The following is a 24,761-nucleotide window of genomic DNA, read 5'->3' on the forward strand; positions in this document are numbered from 1 at the left end:
CATGATCTGTCAGATTACTCCGCTACGGAACCTGGGAAGAAGACCTCTCTCTTCCTGACCTCCAATAGTTTCCTCTAAACTGCACGTTTCATTTTTAACAGCTGAAAACAACAGTGCCAATCCACTCTTACTTTTCCCCCGAGCCACAGTTTTTGCATAAATGAATGACAATCCAATCCATCACTAGCCTCCCTGGGCCAAGTGGGGCAAGAAAGGAAACAGCTTCAGAAAGAGTATTGTCAGGCGGCTCCCCACAGCAGCATTGCCATCAGCAAGGAAACACTTTCCACGTATTCCTCTAACCACCGCCTGATGTTATACCCCAGTTGGAAGAGAGCGGCTGCAAACAGCTACTGCATAGGAGGGTGTGCACACACGCTGTGGGGTTCCCTCCCAAGGACAGACCACCAGGGGCTCGGGAATAGGCAGAGTCCTACCGAAAAGGCCATGAGGCTCCGACTGGCGCCTCTCCGTGCTTCGATTTTGGTCCTTGTGTTTCTTGTTGCTCCTGAGGCTCCCAAAGCGCTTCATGGGTAGCTGTGGCCACAGGAGTGGCGACAGGTGAACATATCAGGACCCACAGAACCGGTGTCAGCCCCAGGTGGCAGGGAGCCAGAGGAGCATCAGCCTGACAGGCACAGGGCGCCCCAAAAGCTCAGAGGTGGCAGCCTGTGCTCAGGTGACAGCCCGGGTTCAAGTGTCCTCACCAGGGGGTCTTCAGGGCGACCTCACCGCAGCCCCAGAGTCTGTGAGGCGCCAGGGAGTGGAGCCGTCCTGACGGGGCTGCACCTCCGGCCACAGCAGCTGGAGCGTCAGCCCGGCTGTCCTTAAGTAGCAAGAAGCTGCCGGAAGCGCAAACAGAGCTTCGCAGGGGATTTGTTGATGTAGTTAAGGTCAGCTGCTCACTGATACTCTCCAGGGCTTTTTTTTTTTTTTTTTTTCTCCTTAAAATTAAAAAAAGGAGGGAAGACCAGATAGGCAAAGGAGGCACAAGCCTGCAAGTCATGTGCAGCCGTGCATGATGTCTCTTTAAACAGACTGTAAAAGGAAACCACCCTGGGCAGACAATTCTTGGCACCAATTGGCCAGCGCACATTCCCATTGTGACATGACATCACACAACTATTTTGATTCATGGGTTCCAGGGCCCCACGGGGTCAGAAGGCTCCGGCTGCTGCTGGGTGGAGAAGCCACACAAGTCCCTGGGCTGGAAATTGCTGAATCTACTCTGGCTCACGGTTCCACTCAATGAAAGCAGCAATGCCGTCTTCAAGGAGGGGATACGGCTCCCCCACTGGAATTTAACGGAAGGTCTTCAGCAAATGCGTAATTTGAGCTCTGGACTTGCTGAGAATTGCAGCATGCCAGAGCTGGAAGAGATTTTAGAGAGATCTAGTCCAACTCCCTTCTGTGACAGATGGGTGACTCAGGACAGGGAGGTGACTTCCCCAAGATCCTGTCGCCAGTGGTAGAACCAGGACTGGAGTTCTAATCTCCTTGACTCCTAAGCCAAACCGCTGATCAAGTAAAACCTAAAACATTTATAATTTGTATATGTTTTGCAACTAATAAACTTTGGAAGCAAAAGATAGAAAAAAAAATCCTTGACTTTTTGGCTGATAGCCTCACTAAAGTTACCTGCTTTGCTACTAACCAGCTTTGTGACCATCAGAAAGTTACTTCCCATTTCTGAACCTCAGTTTCCCCCTTAGTGAACTAAGACAAGACCAGGTTGTTTTAGGATTTAGTCTAGGGCCAGGCATGGTGGCTCACGCCTGTAATCTCAGCACTTTGGGAGGCTGAGGTGGGAGGATGGTTTGAGCCTAGGAGTTCAAGACCAGCCAGGGCAACATAGTGAGACCCCCATCTCTATTAAAAAAAACAAAAAGAGATTTAGCCTAGTTCCAACAGTCTGAACCTCTCATGGTAACTGATTCTTCTCAAATGACTATGCACATGAGGAGGAGACCATGTCAGACCAGTTAAATAACCCCCGAGCTAAAGATTAGTAGCCTGGGTTCTCCTGGCCACCCATTAGGGTGGGATAACCTCCCAAAACTGCAACGCCATCAGTTTCTTCAGTGGAATTGTTATTATCTATGGCTCATCCGAAAACAAGGGGATGGAGTATGGGGTGGAAGCACCCCAGCAGCTTGCCACTGGAGCCCAGGCCTCCTCAGGAACCACGGGTCCAGCCTCCCAACTTGGGTTGGGCTGCTTTCCACGCCTTCTCTCGCCTCTTTCATTTGCAGAGCTCAGTGCCACTGGAGTTGTTGGCCCAGTCACTGCAGATGCCTGATGAGATAAAGATGGCTCCAGGCTAGGGCAACAGGAATGAGGCCAAGGGAAGTCTTCCATTCTGTCCCTGAGATGAAACCCTTTATCTCAGCTCCCACCCCAGATCTGCCATTACCATGAATCCTCCATCCACAGAAGCCAGAGATACCCAGATCTGCCATTCCCATGGGGCCTCCATCGACAGAAGCCAGACACGTCCCAGATCTGCCATTCCCACAGGGCCTCCATCCACAGAAGCCAGAGATGCCCACATCTGCCACTCCCATGGGGCCACCATCCACAGAAGCCAGAGATACCCAGATCTGCCACTGCCATGGGCCCAGCATTCGTAGAAGTCAGACATGTCCCAGATCTGCCATTCCCACGGGGCCATGATCCACAGAAGCCAGACACATCCCAGATCTGCCACTCCCATGGGCCCAGCATTCGTAGAAGCCAGACACGTCCCAAATCTGCCATTCCCACAGGGCCTCCATCCACAGAAGCCAGAGATGCCCACATCTGCCACTCCCATGGGGCCACCATCCACAGAAGCCAGAGATACCCAGATCTGCCACTGCCATGGGCCCAGCATTCGTAGAAGTCAGACATGTCCCAGATCTGCCATTCCCACGGGGCCATGATCCACAGAAGCCAGACACATCCCAGATCTGCCACTCCCATGGGCCCAGCATTCGTAGAAGCCAGACATGTCCCAGATCTGCCACTGCCATGGGGCCTCTGTTGGGAGCAAGCCCCCCAAAATCTGGCCATAAACTGGCCCCAAAACTGGCCATAAACAAAATCTCTGCAGCACTGTGACATGTTCATAATGGCCCTAACACCCAAGCTGGAAGGTTGTGGGTTTACGGAAATGAGGGCAAGGAACACCTGGCCCGCCCAAGGCGGAAAACCGCTTAAAGGCATTCTTAAGCCACAAACAATAGCATGAACGATCTGTGCCTTAAGGACATGCTCCTGCTGCAGTTAACCAGCCCAACCTATTCCTTTAATTCGGCCCATCCCTTCTTTTCCCTTAAGGGATACTTTTAGTTAATTTAATAACTGTAGAAACAATGCTAATTATTGGTTTGCTGTTAATAAATATGTGGGTAAATCTCTGTTTGGGGCTCTCAGCTCTGAAGGCTGTGAGACCCCTGATTTCCCACTTCACACCTCTATATTTCTGTGTGTGTGTCTTTAACTCCTCTAGCGCCACTGGAGTTGTTGGCCCAGTCACTGCAGATGCCTGATGAGATAAAGATGGCTCCAGGCTAGGGCAACACGAAGCGGACCAAGGGAAGTCTTCCACTCTATCCGCGTGAGATGAAACCCTGGAATCTCAGCGCCCACCCCAGATCTGCCACTCCCATGGGGTCTCCACCCACAGAAGCCAGAGATACCCAGATCTGCCATTCCCATGGGGCCTCCATCCACAGAAGCCAACCAGGTTCGGGTCTGCCCAGCTGAGCTTGTCTCGGCAGCTTCCATCCGCAGGGGACACACAGCAGCTCCCAAGAAGCCTGCGGCCCTGGCATGGCTCCGGTGTGGCTAGAGCTGGTTCTAGCATTTCAGATCCCATCGACTGGTAGAGCAACTGCTCACGTGATTGGACGTGATCTATTAAAGATGTGTGAGTTTGCCCTTCCCGCCTAGGGGACCTGGCCTATCTCTGTCTAGAATGACCTCATAGTCATACCATTGCTTAGCAGATCAAGAAACTATGGTCTCAACTTTTCTCATGTAATTTCTACCAAATTGACTGAGTAACGACTGTCTACTTGGTGCTGTGCTGAATGTTGTAAGGTCAGGGAGTCCTATAAGGCATGACCCAGCCTTTATTTATTTATTTATTTGTTTATTTATCTATTTTTATTTATTGAGACAGAGTTTCGCTCTTGTTGCCCAGGCTGGAGTGCAATGGCGCAATCTCGGCTCACTGCAGCCTCCGCTTCCTGGGCTCAAACGATCCTCCCACCTCACCCTCACAAGTGGCTGGAACTACAGGTGCACACCACCATGCCCAGGTAATTTTTGTATTTTTCGTAGAGATGGGATTTTGCCATGTTGCCCAGGCTGGTCTCGAACTCCTGGCCTCAAGTGATCCACCCACCTTGGCCTCCCAACGTGCTGGGATTACAGGTGTGAGCCACCACACCTGGCTGGAATTTTCTAACCTACCTGCTTTCGCTTACACCATTTGCCCTGCCTCCTAAGCCTGTGGTTTTCAGCTCTGCCTGCTGAAACCCCATGAAACCCTTACGGCCCAATTCAGAGACCGTGCCTTCCCCCAAGTGAGCCCTCCCTCATCACTCCCCAAAGAGGGGACTTTTCCCTCCTTTGAAAGATTTTAGCTCTTCTATTCTATATGTGAATGTCGCCCTTACTGCAGAGAAGACTGGGAACCCCAAAAAGGTAGGGGCCCAGGCCTCACCCGTCGTGAGGATCTCCCAAGCCTGCAGCAAAGCACCTGCTTTGGGAGGTACTGGACAGTCACCCTGAACCCCTGTGGTCCCTCCAGCTGCCCCTGCTCCCTGATGGAGCCGACTGGAGGGGCTACATGGCCAGGCTCCTCCTCCCAGGCTGCTGGTTAGCGGCAGCCAACAGTGGGCACAGCAGACGCCAGAAGGAGGGAGGAGCTGAGGCTTTCATAGCTCCCTACATCCCTGCAGGGTTGCTCTGGCCTCGCTGTGTCATCTCCCAAGGGAAGAATTCAGCTCCTCTCAGAGAAACCCTCCCCCAGACCTCTGTCTTGGGTCAGGGACCCTCTCCTTCATCCTTCAGGCACAGCAGTGGCAGCAGCCCTGCTGACACGAACCCGAGTTACTGCACCAGCCCTAGGGATTCCTGGCAGCCTGCCCACATCTTTGAAAGTAGTGTCTTTACTCAATTCTCCTCCAATGATCCAAAAAGTTCAGTGTGCCTCCTTTCTCCTGCTGGGACTGACTGATAGATACGGGGATCAGATATTTGTAGCAAGGATGCATGAATGAACACACAAAATAGGTCTTGCTCTCAGTGACTTTGCAAATGAGCTGGAGACAAAGATAAACAATGCTAACTGCATGAAAAAGCCGTGAGTATGTGAGCCGTGGCTGCAAGTGTCGTCAGCACAAAGGAAGGAGAGGAGAAGGCCCGTGTGGCCCTGCCCGGAGAAGGGGAACTTGAGATGGGCTTCAAGGTTGGAGGGTATGAAGAAGAGGGCAGAATCCAGGTCAGGCCAAATCAATGCCTGGGAGGGGACCCCAGCCTTCCGAAACAAGCCACGAAATCTACCGCCAGCTGGGTCCCCTGATATACTGATGGATTATTTCTGTTGTTAAATATGGTAGCCCAAACTTACTGTGATTAAATTCTGGAAGCAGGTAAGTTTAGGAGTTTCATGTTTAGATGTCTTTTTTTCTTTTTAAAAATCAGCTTCTAACAAAAATTGTTTTCTCGATTTAAAAATAAGACAACACCTGGTGCGGTGGCTCACACCTGTAATCCCAGCACTTTGGGAGGCTAAGGCGGGAGGATTGCTTGAGCCCGGGAGGTCGAGGCTCTAGTGAGCCATGATCCTGCCACTGCACATCAGCCTGGGTGATAGAGTGAGACCCTATCTCAAAAAATAAAATAAAATAAAATAAAATAAAAGTAACAAAGCAAAACATCTTTAGGGAAAGACCTGAACAAGTATCCCAATAAGAAAGAGGCAGATTTGATTAAAAGGAAAATGAAAAGGTTTTGTTTAAGCCAGTGTACTATTCTTACACTATATAATACAACGGACAGAAAGAACATTTCAAGGCCAGGCGCAGTGGCTCATGCCTATAATCCCAGCATTTTGGGAGGCCAAGGCAGGTGGATCACCTGAGGTTGGGAGTTCAAGACCAGCCTGACCAACATGGTGAAACCCCATATCTACTAAAAATACAAAATTAGCTGGGCGTGGTGGTGCATGCCTGTAACCCCAGCTATTAGGGAGGCTGAGGCAGGAGAATCGCTTGAACCGGGAGGCAGAGGTTGCGATGAGCCGAGATCATGCCATTGCACTCCAGCCTGGGCAACAAGAGCAAAACTCTGTCTCAAAAAAAAAAAAAAAAAAGAAAGAACATTTCAAAGTTTAGTGACTGAGGGAAATGTATTTAAATTTGTGTGGAAAATAACCAGCAACTTAGGCAGGCCTGATGTTTCCGTGCTTGAGTTTAAATGGTCATTCATTCAACAGGTAGTTATTAAACCTCTAGCAAGTGTGCAGGGCAGTTGTTGATTGAAGGGATGGGGTGCTACAAATAATTCAGAGACATTCCTGTCCTCTAAGAACCATATTTTATTAGTAACATAATAACTCCCATTTACTGAATGCCTACCATATGCCAGCTGGGGTGCTGGTCACCTTATAGTTATTTTATTTCATCCTTCCCACACATGAGCAGGGCAGGTATAATTAACAACATTTCATTGAAATTGAATAACTGAGGGTCAGAGAAGTAGTTTGACCCGGATGGCACAGCTGGTAAGTTGAGAGAAGATGGACTTGTCCCCTCATGTGGACCCCCGATTCCCAAATTCACATCCTTCCACCATACCATACTTTCTCATCCATGTGCACAGGAAAATTCAGCAGCCGTTCAACACCCCAGCCTGAATCCCACAGGACTCCAGAGGACCACTGTGGACTGAAGGGATTTGGAAAAGAATTTGTCTCTACATCCTGATTTTTCATTTTAGGCTGGGAAATTTAAAGGCAAAAGAAGAAGCATGTTTAAAAATCCTGATAGTGGCTCACACCTGTAATCCCAGCACTTTGGGAGGCTGAGGCAGGTGTATCGAGGTCAAGAGATCGAGACCATCCTGGCCAACATGGTGAAACCCCGTCTCTACCAAAAATACAAAAACTAGCTGGGCGTGGTGATGCACACCTGTAGTCCCAGCTACTCGAGAGGCTGAGGCAGGAGAATCACCTGAACCCGGGAGATGGAGGTTGCAGTGAACCGAGATTGTGCCATTGCACTCCAGCCTGTGCAACACAGCAAGATTACATCTCACAAAAACAAAACAAACAAACAAAAAAGTCCTTATTTGCATTAAAGCCATCTCGCAACACAGACCAGACGAGTCAGGAGGCTACAACAAGCTGACCTGCCTTGTGGGTACGGCATGCTCTGGAAGCACAAAGCCGGCCACTTCCTCCCCGAGGCCACTTCTAGGTGGCTGAGCACAGAGGTGGGGCACAAAAAACTCCTCACTGCTGGGGTCTTTCTGTTTGACTCACACATGCCTGAAATTCCTTACATGAGGGACAAAGCTTTGGATCCCACGATTAGAGATGAACACTGATGCGCTGGGAGAGACAGCACCTTCCCATTGCAGGGCAGGGGCTGAGGACCCTTCTTCAGCGGGGGAAAGTTGACCACTCACAGGCAGACGGGGACACCAAACCTTCCCCTCTTCTCTTTCCGCCAGTCGATGGTCCCACATGAATAGAGGGGAAACTCCCTGCCACACCTGTGACTCTGCTCAGAGTTCCTTCTAACAGAATGCTTTTCACACTCAGAATTCTTTTTTAAAGGGAGGGGCTGAAAAAGGAAGGAAAGAATGGCTCCCAAATAGGAACCGTATTTTCTAATGTATTTTTAAAGGGCCAGGGCCTTTTTGGATCACAGTTTAAAACCCACACCCCTGGTTGGTGCTGCAACCCAAAGCCTGGCACAGGACCAGGTAACTGGGGTGGCAGATGCCTTTATCTCTTAGCAGTGCCCCGTGCTGTGTGGCCAAGGCTTCCGGGTCACCATTCTGACACTAGGTTTATAAGATCTGGGAAGGAGTGAAATCAGAGCTCAGCTCATTCAACGTGTGTTCTTTACGTGTGTCTTCTGGTGGCTGTTCTTTTGTATTTCTGACGACAAACCTACCTTTGACAACTCGAAAAATAAAACAGTGTGGAAGAATACTACCACAAGGCTTTTCATACTGTTAGCGTGCTTCATTGTTTTCTGGCTTTTGGTTTAATTTTCTCCCCAGCTAGACTGAAGGCTCCCCGACGGCAGGGATCTCACCCGCAGAAGAAAGAAAAGGGGCGATTACTGAGTTCCTCCAGGTGACTCAGGAGCATTACGATGGGTCAGGGAACAGCAAGCCAGCTGCTGCTCCATGCTCGGCATCCCTGGGAGCAGCATGTCCTGTTCCTGGAGGACGCTTTTGTGGCTGTTCTGGAGCCAGGGAGGCTGTGCTGACCGCTCCTCTGCCCTCGGCAGGGCTCCAGGCTTGGCCAGCCAGGGCTGGGCTGCAGGAGGCCATGGCACTGGGTCCTGTTCACTCTAATACTTGGATTTTACCACGTGTGCCAGCCCCCCACATCTGGATGCTGCAAAACATTCCACAGCCAGACTGTGCACTACACAGAGGAGCTGGGGGCGAGAGAGGTGAGGAAGGAGAGGTCAAGGGAACTGCAGATGGGCTTGTAGATGGAGCACGGTCACCCCTGCTTCCTGCACATGAGGATAAGTGGCGCGAAGGCGACCACCCTTCCACGAGAGACACAATGGCACTCCTGTGGCTCTGATATGTAACCCCCACCCCCAGACTCCGGTGACCCAAAACATGTGAGTAAACCCTTTAATTGCTGGAGGTTCTCAGCCGGTGCCCCGGGGCCACGTTCCCACGGCATCGGGGAAGTGCCAGGACATGTGGCACATGTTGTCCCACTAACCTGGTGCTAGTCCAGGCTACAGGTTGGAGCCCCACCCCAGCCTTGTCACCTGGTGAATGGGACTCTGGGTCTCCTTTGTAGACACCATGGTTGGTGCCCAGCCTCCACTTGTCCCCCACCCCACCCCTGCAGTGGGCATCTGAGAGCCAAGGGCGTCATCAGGCCAAGCTGCCTCCTACTCCAGGTAGCCTGTGAATACCTACAGGGTCAAGCCCCTTGAAGCCCACCCTATCTCCGGACTTCCAATTATATCAAAACCAAATTTTTGAAAAGACCCCAAGCTTTCCGTCTCATCGAAGCCACTTTGCATGTTATGTGAAGCTGCAAATAGTCTCCTTGAAGCTGTCACTGGGGACCCAGATGAGAGAAAAGTCATGAGACTCAGTGTAACCACCCTCCCTCCACGCGCCTCCATTCATTCATGAGACTGGCGCTTCCCAGGGCAGGGCTGCTGAGGCCTGGGAGCACTGCGCAGACAGAATCAGCCCGGCCGACCGAGAGATCCACCAGCAGAGCAGGGCAGGGGGAACCCTAGTCACCCACACCCTGCGGCTGTGCAGAGCTGGGAGACTTTGCCCACAGCGGTTTCCTACATTCTTCTCAACCATGCAGTGTGGTAGGGAGGCCAGCCATGACTATTCAGTTCAAGAAATAACATTTTTTAAAAACCCAGAAGTTCAGAGGTGCTCAGTGATTTGCCCGGGATCCGTGGGTAGCTTGTAGGATTGTGGGTGTCGACGCTGGCTCTGCTGGTTCCTCATCAGGGGGCCGTCATGAGCTGGGCTGCCTCTGCTCCGTGGGTGGACCGCTGCAGAAGCAGGTGAGGACGCGCCACTCAAAAACTTCCCGCTCATCCTGAACCTTTGCGGATCACGAGGCCATACCTGCAAAGCACCCAGTCCCCTGCATGGCTGCGTTCCAAACCACATCTCATTATGTAAGAGGGCACGGGTCCCCTCTGGGCCGGGGAGCAGCAACACGCCTTAGCACATATTTGCTAGAGCTCTCCTGCCGGTTGCAAAATACTGTGTCATATTTCATGGAAAGTTCTAAAGGTCACTGCTGCACTTGACTCTGAGATCGCCACGTCGCCTCACTGGGGCCTCCCCACCCCGCCTCAGGAGGTGTTTATGAGCCGGCACCTCCGCGGAGCACCCTCTGCCCTGACTCAGGCCCCCATGCCTCTGTTCCACGTCAGCCCGACACACTCATGGTCACGCACAGCCTCGTGGTGACCACAGGAACTGGAGTCTGAGTCTCTGAGTGACAAGAGGGTGATTTTTTTGGCAGAGACAAACCATCTCAGCTCACACAGCTCCACTCACACCAGCAATATCTAAGTCCACTGAGAAGTGGCAGAGACAACAGGGGCATCTTGATTTTAAAAACACAGAGAAGTACTAAAAAGGTGAAAAACAATAGCAATAATTATTTTTAGCATGCCGAAATGCAGCACCCAAAAAGTAAGAAATCCCTGGATCTCCTTAAAATCTTGAAGGGGCATTGCATTCCCCCATGGAGGGCTCGGTAGGGCCCTTTTCAGTCCCTTCTCGTGGTGCCTGGCACCCTGCAGTCGCTCAGTGTCCAAGAGCACACCAGGCCAAGAGCTCTGAGGGCTCCACCGGCAAGAACCTGCCCTGATTCCAGCTGCTCCGTGGCGCAGAAGCTGAGCCCTGGGTTCCATGGGGGCCACCAAGCAATGGCTTCTGAAAACCAGATTCTGAAACTCTGCAGGCCCGCCACTTGGGTTTTCTGTTTAATTCTCTTTAAGTTATTTAATTCTCTTACAAGTGCTGAAGTGAGCTGGGAATGCACCGAAGCCTTGGAGAAGGACCCGGTTAACTCCCGGGCTCAGCGGAAAGCCAGTTTGGCCTGTGGTCTCTCACTTCCAGGCGATGGGGCAGGATTTCCAGTGTCTGGACTTGGGCTGGTCACAGAGCAATCCACCTGCTCCTACACATCACTCATTAAGAAGCCCCTAGCTTAGATTATGAGGGCTGAGCTGAAGTTTGCCTTGGATCTCTTTCTTCTTACAGTGAAATATATTTGAAAACAAGGTAACAGGTAGAAAGGTTTAAAACACTTAGGTCAAACATAGAACCTTAAAGCAACATAGGTTCACCCATTGGCATGCAATTCTGAGCCATTTAGTTTATTCTTCCACATTTCTCCCATAAGAGAGACCATTTTACAGGGTTTCAAGGTGATTAAATGAGACAGAATAGCAAAAATATCCTGTAAGCTGCAGAGCATTTCACAAACAGAGGACATGGCCATTCTCTGTCCCTGAAAGCAGCCTCTCAGGAGCTCCACTAGCTCAGGCTCAAGGTGCCCGAAAGGACCTCGTGTGAACAGCTGCGGAAAGCCTGGGTGAGGACTGAAGGCTGCCTGCTCCAGTGGCCGCTCCTGGGGCAGCTGCTGGGCACCATGCTGAGAATTCAGAGGCTGCGGCCAGAGCCTGGGGAGAGAGTGCCGGGCTCCACAATTCTGACCTGGCCAGGCAGCGCTTGGACTTGCAATAGGAGCTTCACGCCTTGGCAGACCCTGCTCTGGATCTCAGCAGAGAAATTAGAAGGAATTGGACAAAGCCCTGCTCATCAGTCCGGTGCTCAAAGCCCCAGCATTTCATGTCTTGAATGAGGAACAAAGGGATTTTCTCAGTAACAATTTACTCTTTTTAACCACACATACTAAGAAAACTTTATTAGCAGCAAATTGTGATGGGGCAGGCAGAGGGTAGGTGCCATTCAAGGCAGGAACATGGGCTGCCACAGAGCAGGTAGTGGTACAAGGAAGGAGACAGAGAGGGTGAGTAGAACTTGGGCAGAGGGCACAGACGTCCTGCATCGAACAGAAGTTTGTCCTCATAACTCAGTGGCTGCTGGATGTGTTGATGCATATAGGGTGATCTAGCAAGAACCTGACTCATCTATAAAGAGTGAAATTATAGTACTTGGTATCTTTTGAATAAGAAAACTGTTAGCTCTCGCCAGTGAATCTCAGCACTTTGGGAGGCCGAGGTGGGTGGATCACCTGAGGTCAGGAGTTCAAGACCAGCCTAGCCAACATGGTGAAACTCCGTCTCTACTAAAAATACAAAAATTAGCCGGGCGTGGTGGCGGGCGCCTGTAATCCCAGTTAGTCAGGAGGCTGAGGCAGGAGAATCGCTTGAACCTGGAAGGCAGGGTTTGTAGTGAGCCGAGATTGCGCCACTGCACTCCAGCCTGGGCGATAGAGAGAGACTCCGTTTCAAAAAAAAAACCAACCAACCAACCAAACAAAAAAACTGTAAAGTATGTAATGCATCTGACACTTAAAAAAGATGTATGCTGTGGTACTTGATGGCTTAAGTTTCAGATATCTAGAAAGTTAACTCATGTGGCTGGTTCATTCCTTGAGACTGGCAAGATACAAAAACAAAACAAAACAAAACAAAACAAAAAACAAAAGCCATTCTATCACTTGATTGTTCACTCTTTCAGATTGGCTTTATCCCAAATGTCAGATGTTACTACACTCACGGACATCACTCACCTCAAATTCTTTTCTGTGTACAGCATCACTCTCAATGGGGGTGATAAATGCCCCTAAGGGGGTGAAAATCACCTCTTGGAAGGGGCAAAAAAACTTACAATTTTTTTTTTGAGAGAAGATCTCGCTCTATTGCCCAGGGTTGAGTGCTGGGGCACAATCTCAGCTCTCTGTAACTGCCACCTCCCAGGCTCGAGCACTCCTCCCACGTCAGCCTCCCTAGTAGCTGGTACTACAGGCACATGCCACCACGCCTGGCTAATTTTTGCAGTTTTTGTAGAGATGGGGTTTCATTATGTTGCCCAGACTGGTCTCAAACTCTTGGGCTCAAGTGATCTCCCCGCCTCGGCCTCCCTAAGTGCTGGGATTACAGGCATGAGTCACCGTAACCAGCCAAAAATCTTACTTCTTATATACAAGGAACAGCTATACTTACAGTATAAGTAAACAATAGGTAGTATATGTAACAATGTAAACAATAGATAGTATGTCTGTTTTATTAAAATTTCATAGAGGTTATCAGAAAAAAAGTCAGAAAGGCATTTTAGGGGGTAATTTTCAAAAGATTGATTTTTTTAAAAGAGAGCAGAGGGAAAACTGGGAAGGTGTGGGGTGGGACATTGAATTATCTGACCCTCCATTTTAATAGGATGTCAACATACAAGGTTTAACATAGATAAATCATAAAATAGTTGACGAGGCATATGATTTTTAAAGGTTTCTTTTGGGGTTTGGTTGAGGAGGGTGGGAACTACTGCTTTTCAATATAAATTGTTTTGGAATGTTTGGTTTTTTAACCATGCGATTGAACTACTTCACTGAAAATTAAAATGTAAAGGGGAGAAAATTGAACAAAAAAGTCGGGTAAATGGTGATTGGTATCTATAGCAGACAAAAATCAGCAAGGTACATTCTCAAAAAATCCCTTTGGCAAAAGCTAAAATAAAAATAAAAAAGGTTGCGAAACTCCATCATCAACAGCGGCAAGGAGGAAAGAACATCCGTGCCGTGCCACCTGGGTTCGCCCCACCCCGCCTGCAGCCAGAGAGATGAGCTGGGCACTTTCACCCAACCTGAGAGAATTTGCTAATCATTCGCCAAAATTTTAAAACACAGTTTTCTGGCCTTTAGGCAACATGGGGCTGGCCTGGGTGTTTTGGAGCCTCCGACGGCGAGGAAGAGCCTGAGGGTTCTCCTCACAGAGGCCCATGGGCCAGATGTCTCCAGAGAGGAGATGCTCAAAAGAAACTGTGCTTACTGCAAAGCAGAAGAGATGCGGTCAAGCAAGAGAACTGGATTAACCATCCATCCAAAGATCAAACTCAGAAAAGGAGGCTACAGAGAATTTGCCATCTTTTCTCTCTCCTCACTAGAAGCTTTAAAGGGATAGTTAGACCCTGAGTCAGCCTTTCACATTGTAGCAAGCAGACACCTGGAGGGGCAATGAGACAGTCCCCCGTCCATCAGCCTATCCTGATGCCCCACCCTCCCACGACAGTCATTTCTTTGAATCAGTGAACTGTAGTCCCTGGTATCCACCTCCCTCACTCTCCGCTTCCTCCATTTCAATAAGTGTTCAGTGTCTACATGGGCCAAGTACAGAGAAACAACACGTGAAGGTGTCTTTGGTCATCAAAACTCTGCTGTTATTAAACATTTTTGTGCATCAGAGGACATTAATAAGAGAGTGAAAAGGCAGCTCACAGAAAAGGAGAAAATATTTGCAAGTCATATATCTGATAAGTGTCTAGTATCCAGAATACATAAAGAACTACAACTCTACAGCAAAAAGACAATCCAATTAAAAAAATGAGCAGCAGCCTTGATTAAATATTTCCCCAAAGAAGACACACAGGTGGCCAAAAGGTACAAGAAAAGATGCTAAACCTCACTAGGGAACTGCAAATCAAAACAGCAATGGTAGACCACTTCACATCCTCTAGGACAACCACACTGGGGAAAAAAAAAAAAAGGAAAAGAACTGGGTTGGGCATGGTGGCTCATGCCTCTCATCTCAGCACTTTGGGAGGCCGAGGTGGGCGGATCACATGAGGTCAGGAGTTTGAGACCAGCCTGGCCAACATAGTGAAACCCTGTCTCCACTAAACATACAAAAATTATCTGGGCGTGGTGGCACATGCCCATAGTCCCAGCTACTCGGGAGGCTGAGGCAGGAGAATTGCTTGAACCTGGGAAGCAGAGGTTGTAGTGAGCCGAGATGGTGCCACTGCATTCCAGCTTGGGTGACAGAGCAAGACTCCATCTCAAAAAAAAAAAAGAACTGAACCGTTCGCAAGGATATGGAGAAATTGGAACCCTCATACATTGCTGGTGGGAATGTAAAACACTGCACTGTGGAAAACATTCCTCAACAAGTTAAACACAAAATGACCATATGGCCCAGAACCTGCAGTCCTAGGTATATACCCAAGAGAACTGCAAATGGGTGTTCCAACAACTTGTACGTGAACGTTGATGGCAGCTCTATTCACAAAAGGTGGAAACAACCCAAATGGCCACCAGTGGATGACTGAGTAAGCAGAATGGAGTCTATTCTACAATGGAATATTATTCAGGCATAAAAAGGAATGAAATTCCAATATATGCCACAAAGTAGATCAACTTTCAAAACAATCTGCTAAGTGATAGAAGCCACACACAGAAGCCCGCAAGTCATAGGGTTCTGTTTACATGAGATATGCAGAATAGGCAAGTCCAGAAAGGCAGACAGCAGCTTAGCATCTGCTAAGAGCTGTGGGAAGGGGTAATGGAGATTGAGGGCTAAGGGATGTGAGGTTTCCATTTGAGGTGATGAAACAGTTCTGGAACTAGATATGGGTGATGGTCGCACAACACTGTGAGTACTAAGTTATACACTTTAACACTGTTAAGGTGGCCAGGCACAGTGGTATGTTCCTGTCATCCCAGCTACCAAGAAGGCTGAGGTGGGAGGATCACTTGGGCCCAGGAGGCAGAGGTTGCAGTGAGCCAAGATGGCACCACTATACTCTAGCCTGGGACACAGCAAGACCCCGTCTCAAAAAAAAAAATTTTGTTAAGGTGCTAAATTACATATTATATGCATTTTACCACAATAAAAGAAGTTAAATTAAACCTACAAATACTAAAGGAAAAGATGGATTAATTCTACAATCTGGGTTTCTAATGATGACTAAGTATGCTCATGCTACTGTCTAATGGCCATTTTCATGTCTTTTGAGGATTGCCTAGGCATGTCTTCTGCCATACTGATTCAAAGATTCCTTTTTTTTTTTTTTTTTGAGATGGAGTCTCACTCTGTCACTCAGGCTGGAGTACAGTGGTGAGATCTCGGTTCACTGCAAGCTCTGCCTCCCAGGTTCACGCTATTCTCCTGCCTCAGCCTCCCAAATAGCTGGGACTACAGGCGCCCACCACCACGCCAGGCTAATTTTTTTTTGTATTTTTAGTAGAGACGGGGTTTCACCGTGTTAGCCAGGATGGTCTCGATCTCCTGACCTCGTGATCCGCCTGCCTCAGCCTCCCAAAGTGCTAGGATTACAGGTTTAGTAAGCCACCGCGCCCGGCCCAAAGATGCCGTATTTTTTTTTACAGCTACATGGTACTCTGCTATGTAGCTGTACCTTCTTTATTTCATTGAACTAGTCGATTTCTTTTTTATTTATTTATTTATTTTTTTGAGACAGGGTCTAGCTTTGTGGCACAGATTGGAGTGCAGTGCAATGACAGCGCACTGCAGCATTGAACTCCTGGGCTCAAGTTATCATTCTGCCTCAGACTCCCAAGTACCTGGGACTACAGGCGCATGTCTCCATGCCCAGCTATTTTTTTTTTTTTTTTTTTTGGTAGAGACAGGGTCTCACCATGGTCTTGAACTCCTGAGTTCAAGCAATCCTCCTGCCTCAGACTCCCAAAGTGCTGGGATTACAGGTGTGAGCCACCTCACCTGGCCAACTACTCTCTTCTCTGTGGGCATTTAGGTTGTTTCTAATACGTCTGCTGAGAAGGCCTAGAAGCAATGACACCCTAGGAGTGACATGCACACGTAAACACTATTTACCACTAAAAGTAACAAGGGCTCTTTAGAGCAATGGCTAATTCCAGGGCGGAGGTGGGGGATGTACAAGATCAGCCAGAAAGCCAGGAAGTGCCCACAGCATGACGGGGCCAGGATGGGGATATGATGGGGAAAGTCAAAAGACACAGTGACCCGCCTGAACAGCCTCCTGCTGGCCATGTCTAGGACAATTTGAGTATCAAAAATATGATAATGAAGACACAGAATCAACCTAAATGCCCATCAATGACAGACCAGATAAAGAAAATGTAGTATGTATGTGCCATGGAATATTATACAGCCATAAAAAAGAAAGAGATCATGTCTTTTGAGGGAACATGGATGGAGCTGGAGGCTATCATCCTTAGCAAACTAACACAGGAACAGAAAATCAAATGTTGCATGTTCTCACTTATAAGTGGGGGCTAAATAATAAGAACTTACGAACACAAAGAAGGAAACGACAAACACTGGGGTCGACTTAAGAGGCGGAGGGTGGAAGGAGGGAGAGGAATGGAAAAGATAACTGTTGGGTACTGAGCCTAATACATGATGGAATACGTGGGTGATGAAATAATATGTACAACAAACCCCCATGACACATCTTTATCTATGTAACAAACCTTCACATGGACCCCCAAACCTAAAATAAAAATTTTTTTAAATATATGATAATGAGAAATTACATGACACTGAATAGGATACAAATCCATGAGTCCATAAACACATACACAAACAGGGAGAGAAGAAAAACCTGTTCTTTAAAGTAGCATTCCAACCAGTCAATGTAGAATTCATGATAAATTTAGAAAATCACCTTTTGGTAATTACTATAGTAACAACTCAGGCAAGAAATATGGATCGATCCTGAAACTAGCAAGTGAAAGTTTGATGAGAAAGAAGATATTTACACAATCCCAAAGTAGGTCCCCCTGAAGCCCCGACTGGTGACAAGGGGGAAAGTAAGCGCTTATTAAAGTAGAGAACTTTATGGTGGCAGATGCCCCCTTCACCAAGTGACCAGGGTCCACTTCACCAGGAAGGTGTCGTGGCCGCATCGGGTGCCACTGCTGGGATGCAGAAGCCCAGGGCAGCCCACGGATGGGTGGGTGCCCACCTGAGGGTGGAGGCTGGCTCTGATGGTGAGGAAATGTCCAAGGGCAGGTGACACAAGAACTGGCCTGTGTCCTCCTGAAAAGTGCTCAGGTCGTGACAGATGAGACAGGACTGAGGAGCTGTTCCAGATGAAGAGACTGAAGAGAAAGGACAATGAAACAAAACGCATGGCTGGGGGTCTCCTCTTCCAAGAAATGACGCCCCTGAGACAAGGTACAAAATGTGAATGAAGCCTGCAGCTTAGCTGATAGCATATTAGTGCTGATTTCCTGATTTTGACAATTATACTGTGGTTAGGAGAATGACCCTGTTTTTATGAAACATCCACTGAAATATTTAGGGGTAAAGGGATATGATGTCTGCAAATTCCTCTCAGGGGTTCAGAGTTCACATAAACACACAGTGAGAGATTGTGAGAAATGAGATATGGGCAGATCTGGTGAAATGCTGACATCGGGCAATCTGGGTGAAAAGGATATGAGAACTCTTTGTATTATTTTTGTGACTTTATGTTTGAAATTGTCAAAATAAAATGTTATTTATTATTTAATAATTTTTTTTTTTTAGAGACAGAGTCTCACCATGTTGCTCAGGCTGGTCTCGAACTCCTGGGCTCAAGTGATCCACTACCTAGGCCTCCCAAAGTGCTGGAATTACAAGCGTGAGCCACCTCGCCTAGCCCTAAAGTGTTATTTTAAAAAAGGAATTAAGAAATACAGGCTGAGCACAGTGGCTTGTGCCTATGATCTCAGCACTTTGGGAGACCAAGGCAGGAGGATCACTTAAGCCCAGGAGTTTGAGACCAGCCTGGGCAACATGGCAAAACCCCATCTCTACAAAATATTTAAAAATTAGCCGGGCATGATGGTGCACACCTGTAGTCGCAGCTACTCAGGAGGTTGGGGTGGGAGAATCGCTTGAGTTGCAGTGAACTGTGATCGCACCACTGCACTCCAGCCTGAGAGACAGAGCAAGACCCTGTCTTGAAAAAAAGAAAAAGAGCTACAGTGGGCCTGTGTGTTAAGTAAGAGCATGTGTTATTGCTGCCTTTTACTGTCTCCCAAGGTGGGTGCATCACCGCAGCAGGCCCTGAGAGAACTAGAGGACTCTCTAACTCGCGGAGGGCCAGGAGATTCTTCCGGGAATTTTTCGTTGGCTTCTCCCAAATGATAATAACGGCCTGGACACAGGATGTGCAGGCCAGCCCTGGCTGGGGACATCTGCCAGGCTGGCGCCAGAGGGCGCTGTCCCCAGGGACTACACGGGGTGCCAGGCCACATAACTCTGCAATGTGTTGGCTGAACTTTTCAGGAAACTTGGATGCCGCACATACTTTTCCTTTCTTTGTGGGCAGGCAAGATGAGTCACGTTTTTCTGGAGTCTGCTCAGCCCCAGTATTCAGACCTCATCGGCTGCCCTGGGCCGGAAGGCTCCAGCTGTGGCCAGTGAGCGGGGGCCCAGGGTGCCCGCGTTGGCTGGGCCAGCACTGGGGCTTAGGGGCAGCCCTGGGCAAGCCAGAGTCAATCTTTTTTGTCGGGTACAGGGTAAAGCTCACAGTAATTCTGGATCATGGCAACATTTGGGGACAGACCCAGGGCCCTTTGTACAACTCACAGGGTGCAGCCCTGAGGGAGGCTGGGCTTTGGCTTCATATGGTCCCTGTTCTCCCACCCACCCACCCCCCTCCACCGCACCTGACTCCCCACCACCTCTCCAGGCCCTACCTTGGAGTACCTCACTCCCCAGCACTTCGAGCCGCATCTCACTCCCCAGCACTTCTCCAGGCCCTACCTTCGAGGCTGCCTCAGTTCCCCTGCCTTCCTTCCTTCTGAAGGCCACTGTGGTATTGGGATGTTAGAGCAGCGACCTGAAGGAAGGGACCCCACCTGTGTCTACCTGCAGGCAGGGTCGCTGCAGGCTGAGAGGCAGGCTCTGGGATGGAAATGAGCACGTTGGATGTACATCACAGAGGGGCGATGGAGACCCTGTGAGGCCCTGACAGAGAGTTCTGAAGCCCGGATGCCCCTTCAGAGCTGTCCTGAGTGGGGGTCGGGGGCTGATCCTTTATGTACATCGGCCGCTTATTGGGCGTAGGCTGGCTCTGGGAGGGGCTGAAGGCTAGCGAGGTGGCGCTCCTTAGCTGAGGGCCATCTGTCTGTCACACCCACAGCTGGGAGTGAGTTCCTCATTCTTGAAGGAATCGGGAATCTGGGAGGCACAGCACAGCCTCAAGGGTGTTCTGGCTCCAGGGTGTTTTCTAGCAGAGGGCCTAGGGACATGCTCAGCATCTCAGGGTGTTTTAGGCAGAGGGCCTAGAGGACATGCTGAGCATCTAAGGGAGCCTGAGCAGAGGAAGACAGGGGGTGGGTGTGCACAAGACACAGTCAGAGCCAGCCCAGGGTGACCTCAGAGGACCTTAGAGGCCATGTGTGGTGGGGCTTGGAGTTTTAATTTAAATGTGCTGGGGAGGCGTCAAGGGGTTGAACAGGGGATGACATGATAAGATTTATGTTTTAAAAACAGGAGTTGGCAAGTTACTACCCAATGGCCCAATCCTGCTGGCCACCTGCTTTTATAAATACTTATTGGAACACAGCTGCACCATTAGTTTATACTTTGTCTATGGCTTCCTAGTTGCAAAAGAGACCACGTGGCCTTCGAAGTCTAAGACATTTACCATCTGGCTTTTTTTACAGGAAACATTTGTCAACTGCTGTTTGAAGAGACCCCTCTCCTTGCTGGGCAGAGTCATTTCCAAGGCAGCAAGGGGGCTCTCATGGGGGCCACGGCCCCTCACGAGCTCCCCAGTTTCACCCCCGTGCCTAAAGCAACTCAGTTTAGCAGTTGCTCGTGTTCTTTGGTATTAATGATATAAATCACCTGTGCACACCATGAGGTTCCTCCAGGAGGCTGCAGGGCCCTCCCAGGTGGAAGTGGAGAAAAGCCCTCAGTGTCTCTACCTGTGTGCAAACACAAATACTTCCACCGCCCTCTCCCACCTCCTCTCCCATCCCCCATTGGTCTCCTCCTCTTCTCAGGCCTCTCCTCCTGGACCACCAGTGATGCCGGCAGCCACAGGTCCCTCTGCCCCCAAAGCAGGTCTCGCCTCTTCAGCATCAGTACAGTCCCACAGGCCCCTGTGGCCTCCCTGAAAATGAGGAGTAAAATGACCGATGTTCGGGTCATGTGAGCAATGCCCCAGGAGCACACACCACACATGTGACTGCAACAAAGGAAGTGTGGGTTCCTTTTAACGTAGGGGCCACCAGAGCTTCCCTAGGAACCTCTCTGCCTCCGAGGCACCAAAGGTTTCCTGTCCTTGCAATGCTGGGAGGGACCCTAGATGGATTTGTGGGTGCATCTCAGGCACCCAGCTCAGCACATGGCTCAGGCACACGCAACGACTCAGTGGTGCTTCCAGGCGAGCGGGTACCTGTTCTGCTCTCATGCTCAATCCTCACCCCTACTTCTGCCTGGATGCAGGGGCTCACCTCTGACCCCTGCTGCCACGTGTCCAGGCTCCCGCTGGGCAGGAGACAGGGAGACACCTTGGACAACATCTGACCATAGCTGCAGCCCCTTTGGCTCCTGTTCCTGCCAGACAGACCAACTGCAGCTCCTGGTTCCAGCCCTGCCAGGGCTCCCGGTGCCGCCCTCTTCCCTTCTCCCACCTGGGGTGGGAAAGGATTTTCCTTACTCATCGCTGGGTCGCTTCCCAAACTCTAGTCTGGCGTCTCAGCTCTTTCCTCACCTTTATAACCACGCAGCCACATAATCAGAAATGTGACGTCTGTGTATTAAACTCCATCTGCTTTTAGTACGTAGAGTAACCCTCCTCCAGGTAGGACCCGGGCTGATAGCTGAGCTAGGGCCATCTGCAGGAGACGATTCAGAAGCGGTCAGTGCTGCAATTCGGTGGAGTAACCAGCGGTGAGCTTCAGGCCTAAATGCTGGAGTCCTAAAATTACTCGAGTCTGACCCCCCGGTTTTTGGTCTTGCTCTATATTTAGGGACAATGGCCCTATTGATGCTCACTCACTGAACCACTGCCTGGCGTTTGTTCTGTGGGGCAAGCTGGAGTGGGGTGCTCCTCAGCCCCGGGAGCCCTTGGGATGGAAATGGAAGACTCAGAGGCTCTAAATTAAAGTCTTAAAAGCTTGGGCTCATTCCTCCACACACAGCACAAAACCTTTGGCATTTTATGGGAAAACAGACTTTTATTTGAAAAATAAACTCAAGTTGCTGGGATATAAAGGAAGAGCTGTCTGTGATCCAATGCTGAAATGGTGTGAAAGGACCTGAAGTTTTACAAGTTAAATAAACTTCTCTGAAAGACTCATTCGAATTTCAAACAGCTCCCAGCACAGATCCTCTGAAAAAGATCCCCAGATGTAGCAGAATGAGACACAGCGCCCGCTCCAGGGTGGGGGTCAGCCATGTGGAATGGGAGACTCGGATTCAACCACAAACAGAGAAAATTAAATTCCTTTTGGATGTTCAAAATACACATGACCTCGGTCATAGTTGTGAGCTAGTCTTGGAAACGGACAGGGGGAAAATCTACCATTCCACATCTCTGGCAGAAACCCAGGACTTACTTCCATCCAGCAGATCCTCTGTGCCCTAAGAACCCCCCAAACCAGACTCGCCTCAAAGGCGTTCCAGATGCATTCTGCTGTTCTCTGACCATCTAGGGTGGTGTTTTCCAAACTGCAACCACTGCCCCCGCCATCCCATCATGAAATCAACTGTGTGGGTCCGATAAAGCAGCTGAAACAATAGAATCGAAAATAAAATACCTAGTCAGGGTCAATATTGCTTCGTAAGAAAAGGGGTTTTTGCCGATGTGTTGTATGTGCTGGATTACGACATCAGATGGATTTGTTACTGTGGGCGGCAGTCAAAACATTTTCAAACCACTGCTGCGATGAAGCCCTGTGGCCCTGCTTCACCATCTCAGTGCTGTAAATCTTCCCTGGGTGGCTGCAAACTCCCCGGCTGTCAGAGTATATGCTCCACCTTTTGCTTTGTGCTTGTCCCTGCCAGACACCACGGTCATCACCTAGAGTAGCCTCTGGTGTAATCAAAGTAGGTGGCTGTCTAGGCCAGTGATTTTCAACTCTTTTTTTTTCTAGTAGGACAAAGATAATGTCCCAATGTCCAGCAGGGCTGATTCCGTCAGTAGCAGTTACTGGGTGTGCCCTGCTGCCCCCATCAGACAAGATGCCATTTCTTGCTCTGTGGGGGCCAGCTGGCCAAAGGCCACCTTGTCTCACTCCCTAAAAGCCACCACTGCATGATTTTAGGGTTCTGGGAAGATAGTTGCTTCCAAAAAGAGAATCTGTGGCATCTGGTTTTGATGCTAGGAATTCTTTCTTCGTTATGAGATAAATGTGTCAACTACCCCTGAAGTATGTCGCCCTTAAGTTCTATAATGTCCATTTTAAATATTTTTGCCAGAACTGTTTCCATCTGAGGGAGGAGGGAAAAGGATGAAGGCATGTTGAGCTCTAGGAGCTGGGAGCCCACAGACAGGACAACAGAGCAGGGAGATCCAAGGTCCCCAGAGACATGGCGTTCTTCCCACGTTGGATGAACATCAGCGTACCCCGAAGGTTCTGAACCCCGAAGGCACTGACTAGTCCTGGGGGGATGAGGAGGCATGAACTGGAAGAGCTTGGGAAAATAAGAGGCAAGTGCATGAAAAGCTCAATATGTGATTTTTAAAGAGACAAGAAGGCAATAGGAAGTTATCATGAGAGAACACAGACTGCAAAGAGACTTAAAATAACAGCTATATTTCAGGGCTCTGGCAGATTGCTCAAGGCAAACAGAATCCAGTAAGGCTTTCTGGAGCAGGCAAGACTTGAAGGAGGTCTCTGAGGAGGCGGGAGACCACGCTAATGTATCTCCAGATCCACTGCAGGGACCCCTCACTGCTCACCCCAGCCCTATCTCTACCATCTCTTTACTGCATAGTAGCCAGACATCTCTCCGCATTGCACCCGATCAACATCTGATGGCTTTCTGTATCGCTCAATTAAAACCTGGAATCCTGACCTCTCCTGCAAGGCCCCACCCGACTCCCTGACCTCACTCCTGCACCTGCTCCCTCCCTTGGTTCTGGCCACACTGACCAGCTCCCTGCAGGCTCAGAGGCTGCTCCTGCCTCCGGACATTTGCACTGTGGGTCCCTCCGCCAGGCGTGCCATGGCCTCCACCTGTCCCCTCCCTGGTTCCATCTCACCTCTGGCCAAACGTCTCCATGTCAGAGGCTGTTGCTGACTTGCCCACATAGAGCAGCACCCCCGCAGCCCCTCTCCTTTGACTGTTGTTCCTCTTGGTACTTGGGACACATGACACTTTTCCACATATGGTACCGATTGTCCCTAGAATGGAGTCCCCACCAGGGCAGGGATGGGCTCATTCACAGCTGCGTCCCCAGGGCCCAGCACTTAGCAGGTTCTCATGTAACGTGGTGCAGGTGAATGTCCTCCATGCCAACTCCCCTTTGAAAGGCCTGGGCAGGCAGGTATCCTCGTCCGCTCCTAACACCAGCTTTCTTCTGTCTGGGGGACACATTTGAAGGTGAACCGCGCTGGAAAAAAACCCAGGCAGGAACGACCCCTGCTGCTTTCCCCCAGGCAGGACCAACCGGCTCCCAGCACCAGACTCAGCATGTGAGGCTATGTCACCCCCTAGTGGTCACTCTGTCACAAAGCCAGAAAAACCAGAGATGTGCTCCGCCTGGCCAGCTGTTCTCAGGGCCAAGGGGACCCAGACCTACTCTCTCACCCAGACTTTTTCTACGAGTGAAATCAGATGTAAACAGACATTCAGAAAATAAAGGTGAAAAGACATCTAATATTGACGCCACATTGTCTTGAATGAGGGAGAGATTTAACATCGACATTCTTCCTTCTAGTACGGAGCTCCAGGTTGAGCGGCTGTCCCAAGATGTGGATTGTGGTGGGGTAGCATCAAGTCATTCCTACAGAGTTTCTCCGTTCATTGAAGATTATGTGGGAATTTATCAAAGATTAGCCTTTTCTTTTTTTAAAAAAGGAAGCTGAGATGGGAGGCGGG

General features: G+C 49.6%; 1 protein-coding gene across 9 annotated transcripts in view; it reads right to left on the minus strand.

The window, feature by feature from the left end:
• Positions 1 to 24,761, minus strand: part of PRKAG2 (protein kinase AMP-activated non-catalytic subunit gamma 2) — a 329,233-nt gene that overhangs the window by 186,851 nt on the left and 117,621 nt on the right. For 3 of the 9 annotated variants that reach the window (XM_054493717.2, XM_063667997.1, XM_063667995.1), the window contains exon 1: positions 438 to 1,044. The exons of 5 other annotated variants lie outside the window; for them this stretch is intronic. In XM_054493717.2, coding sequence (XP_054349692.1) covers positions 438 to 531 — 94 coding nt within the window. In that variant the 5' untranslated portion in view covers positions 532 to 1,044. Of the gene's footprint in view, positions 1 to 437; positions 1,054 to 24,761 lie in introns of those variants that run through there. One more of the 9 variants, XM_054493718.2, reaches the window with a different exon arrangement.

This window comes from Pongo pygmaeus, chromosome 6 (assembly GCF_028885625.2).
Source record: "Pongo pygmaeus isolate AG05252 chromosome 6, NHGRI_mPonPyg2-v2.0_pri, whole genome shotgun sequence".
Lineage (NCBI taxonomy): Eukaryota > Metazoa > Chordata > Mammalia > Primates > Hominidae > Pongo > Pongo pygmaeus.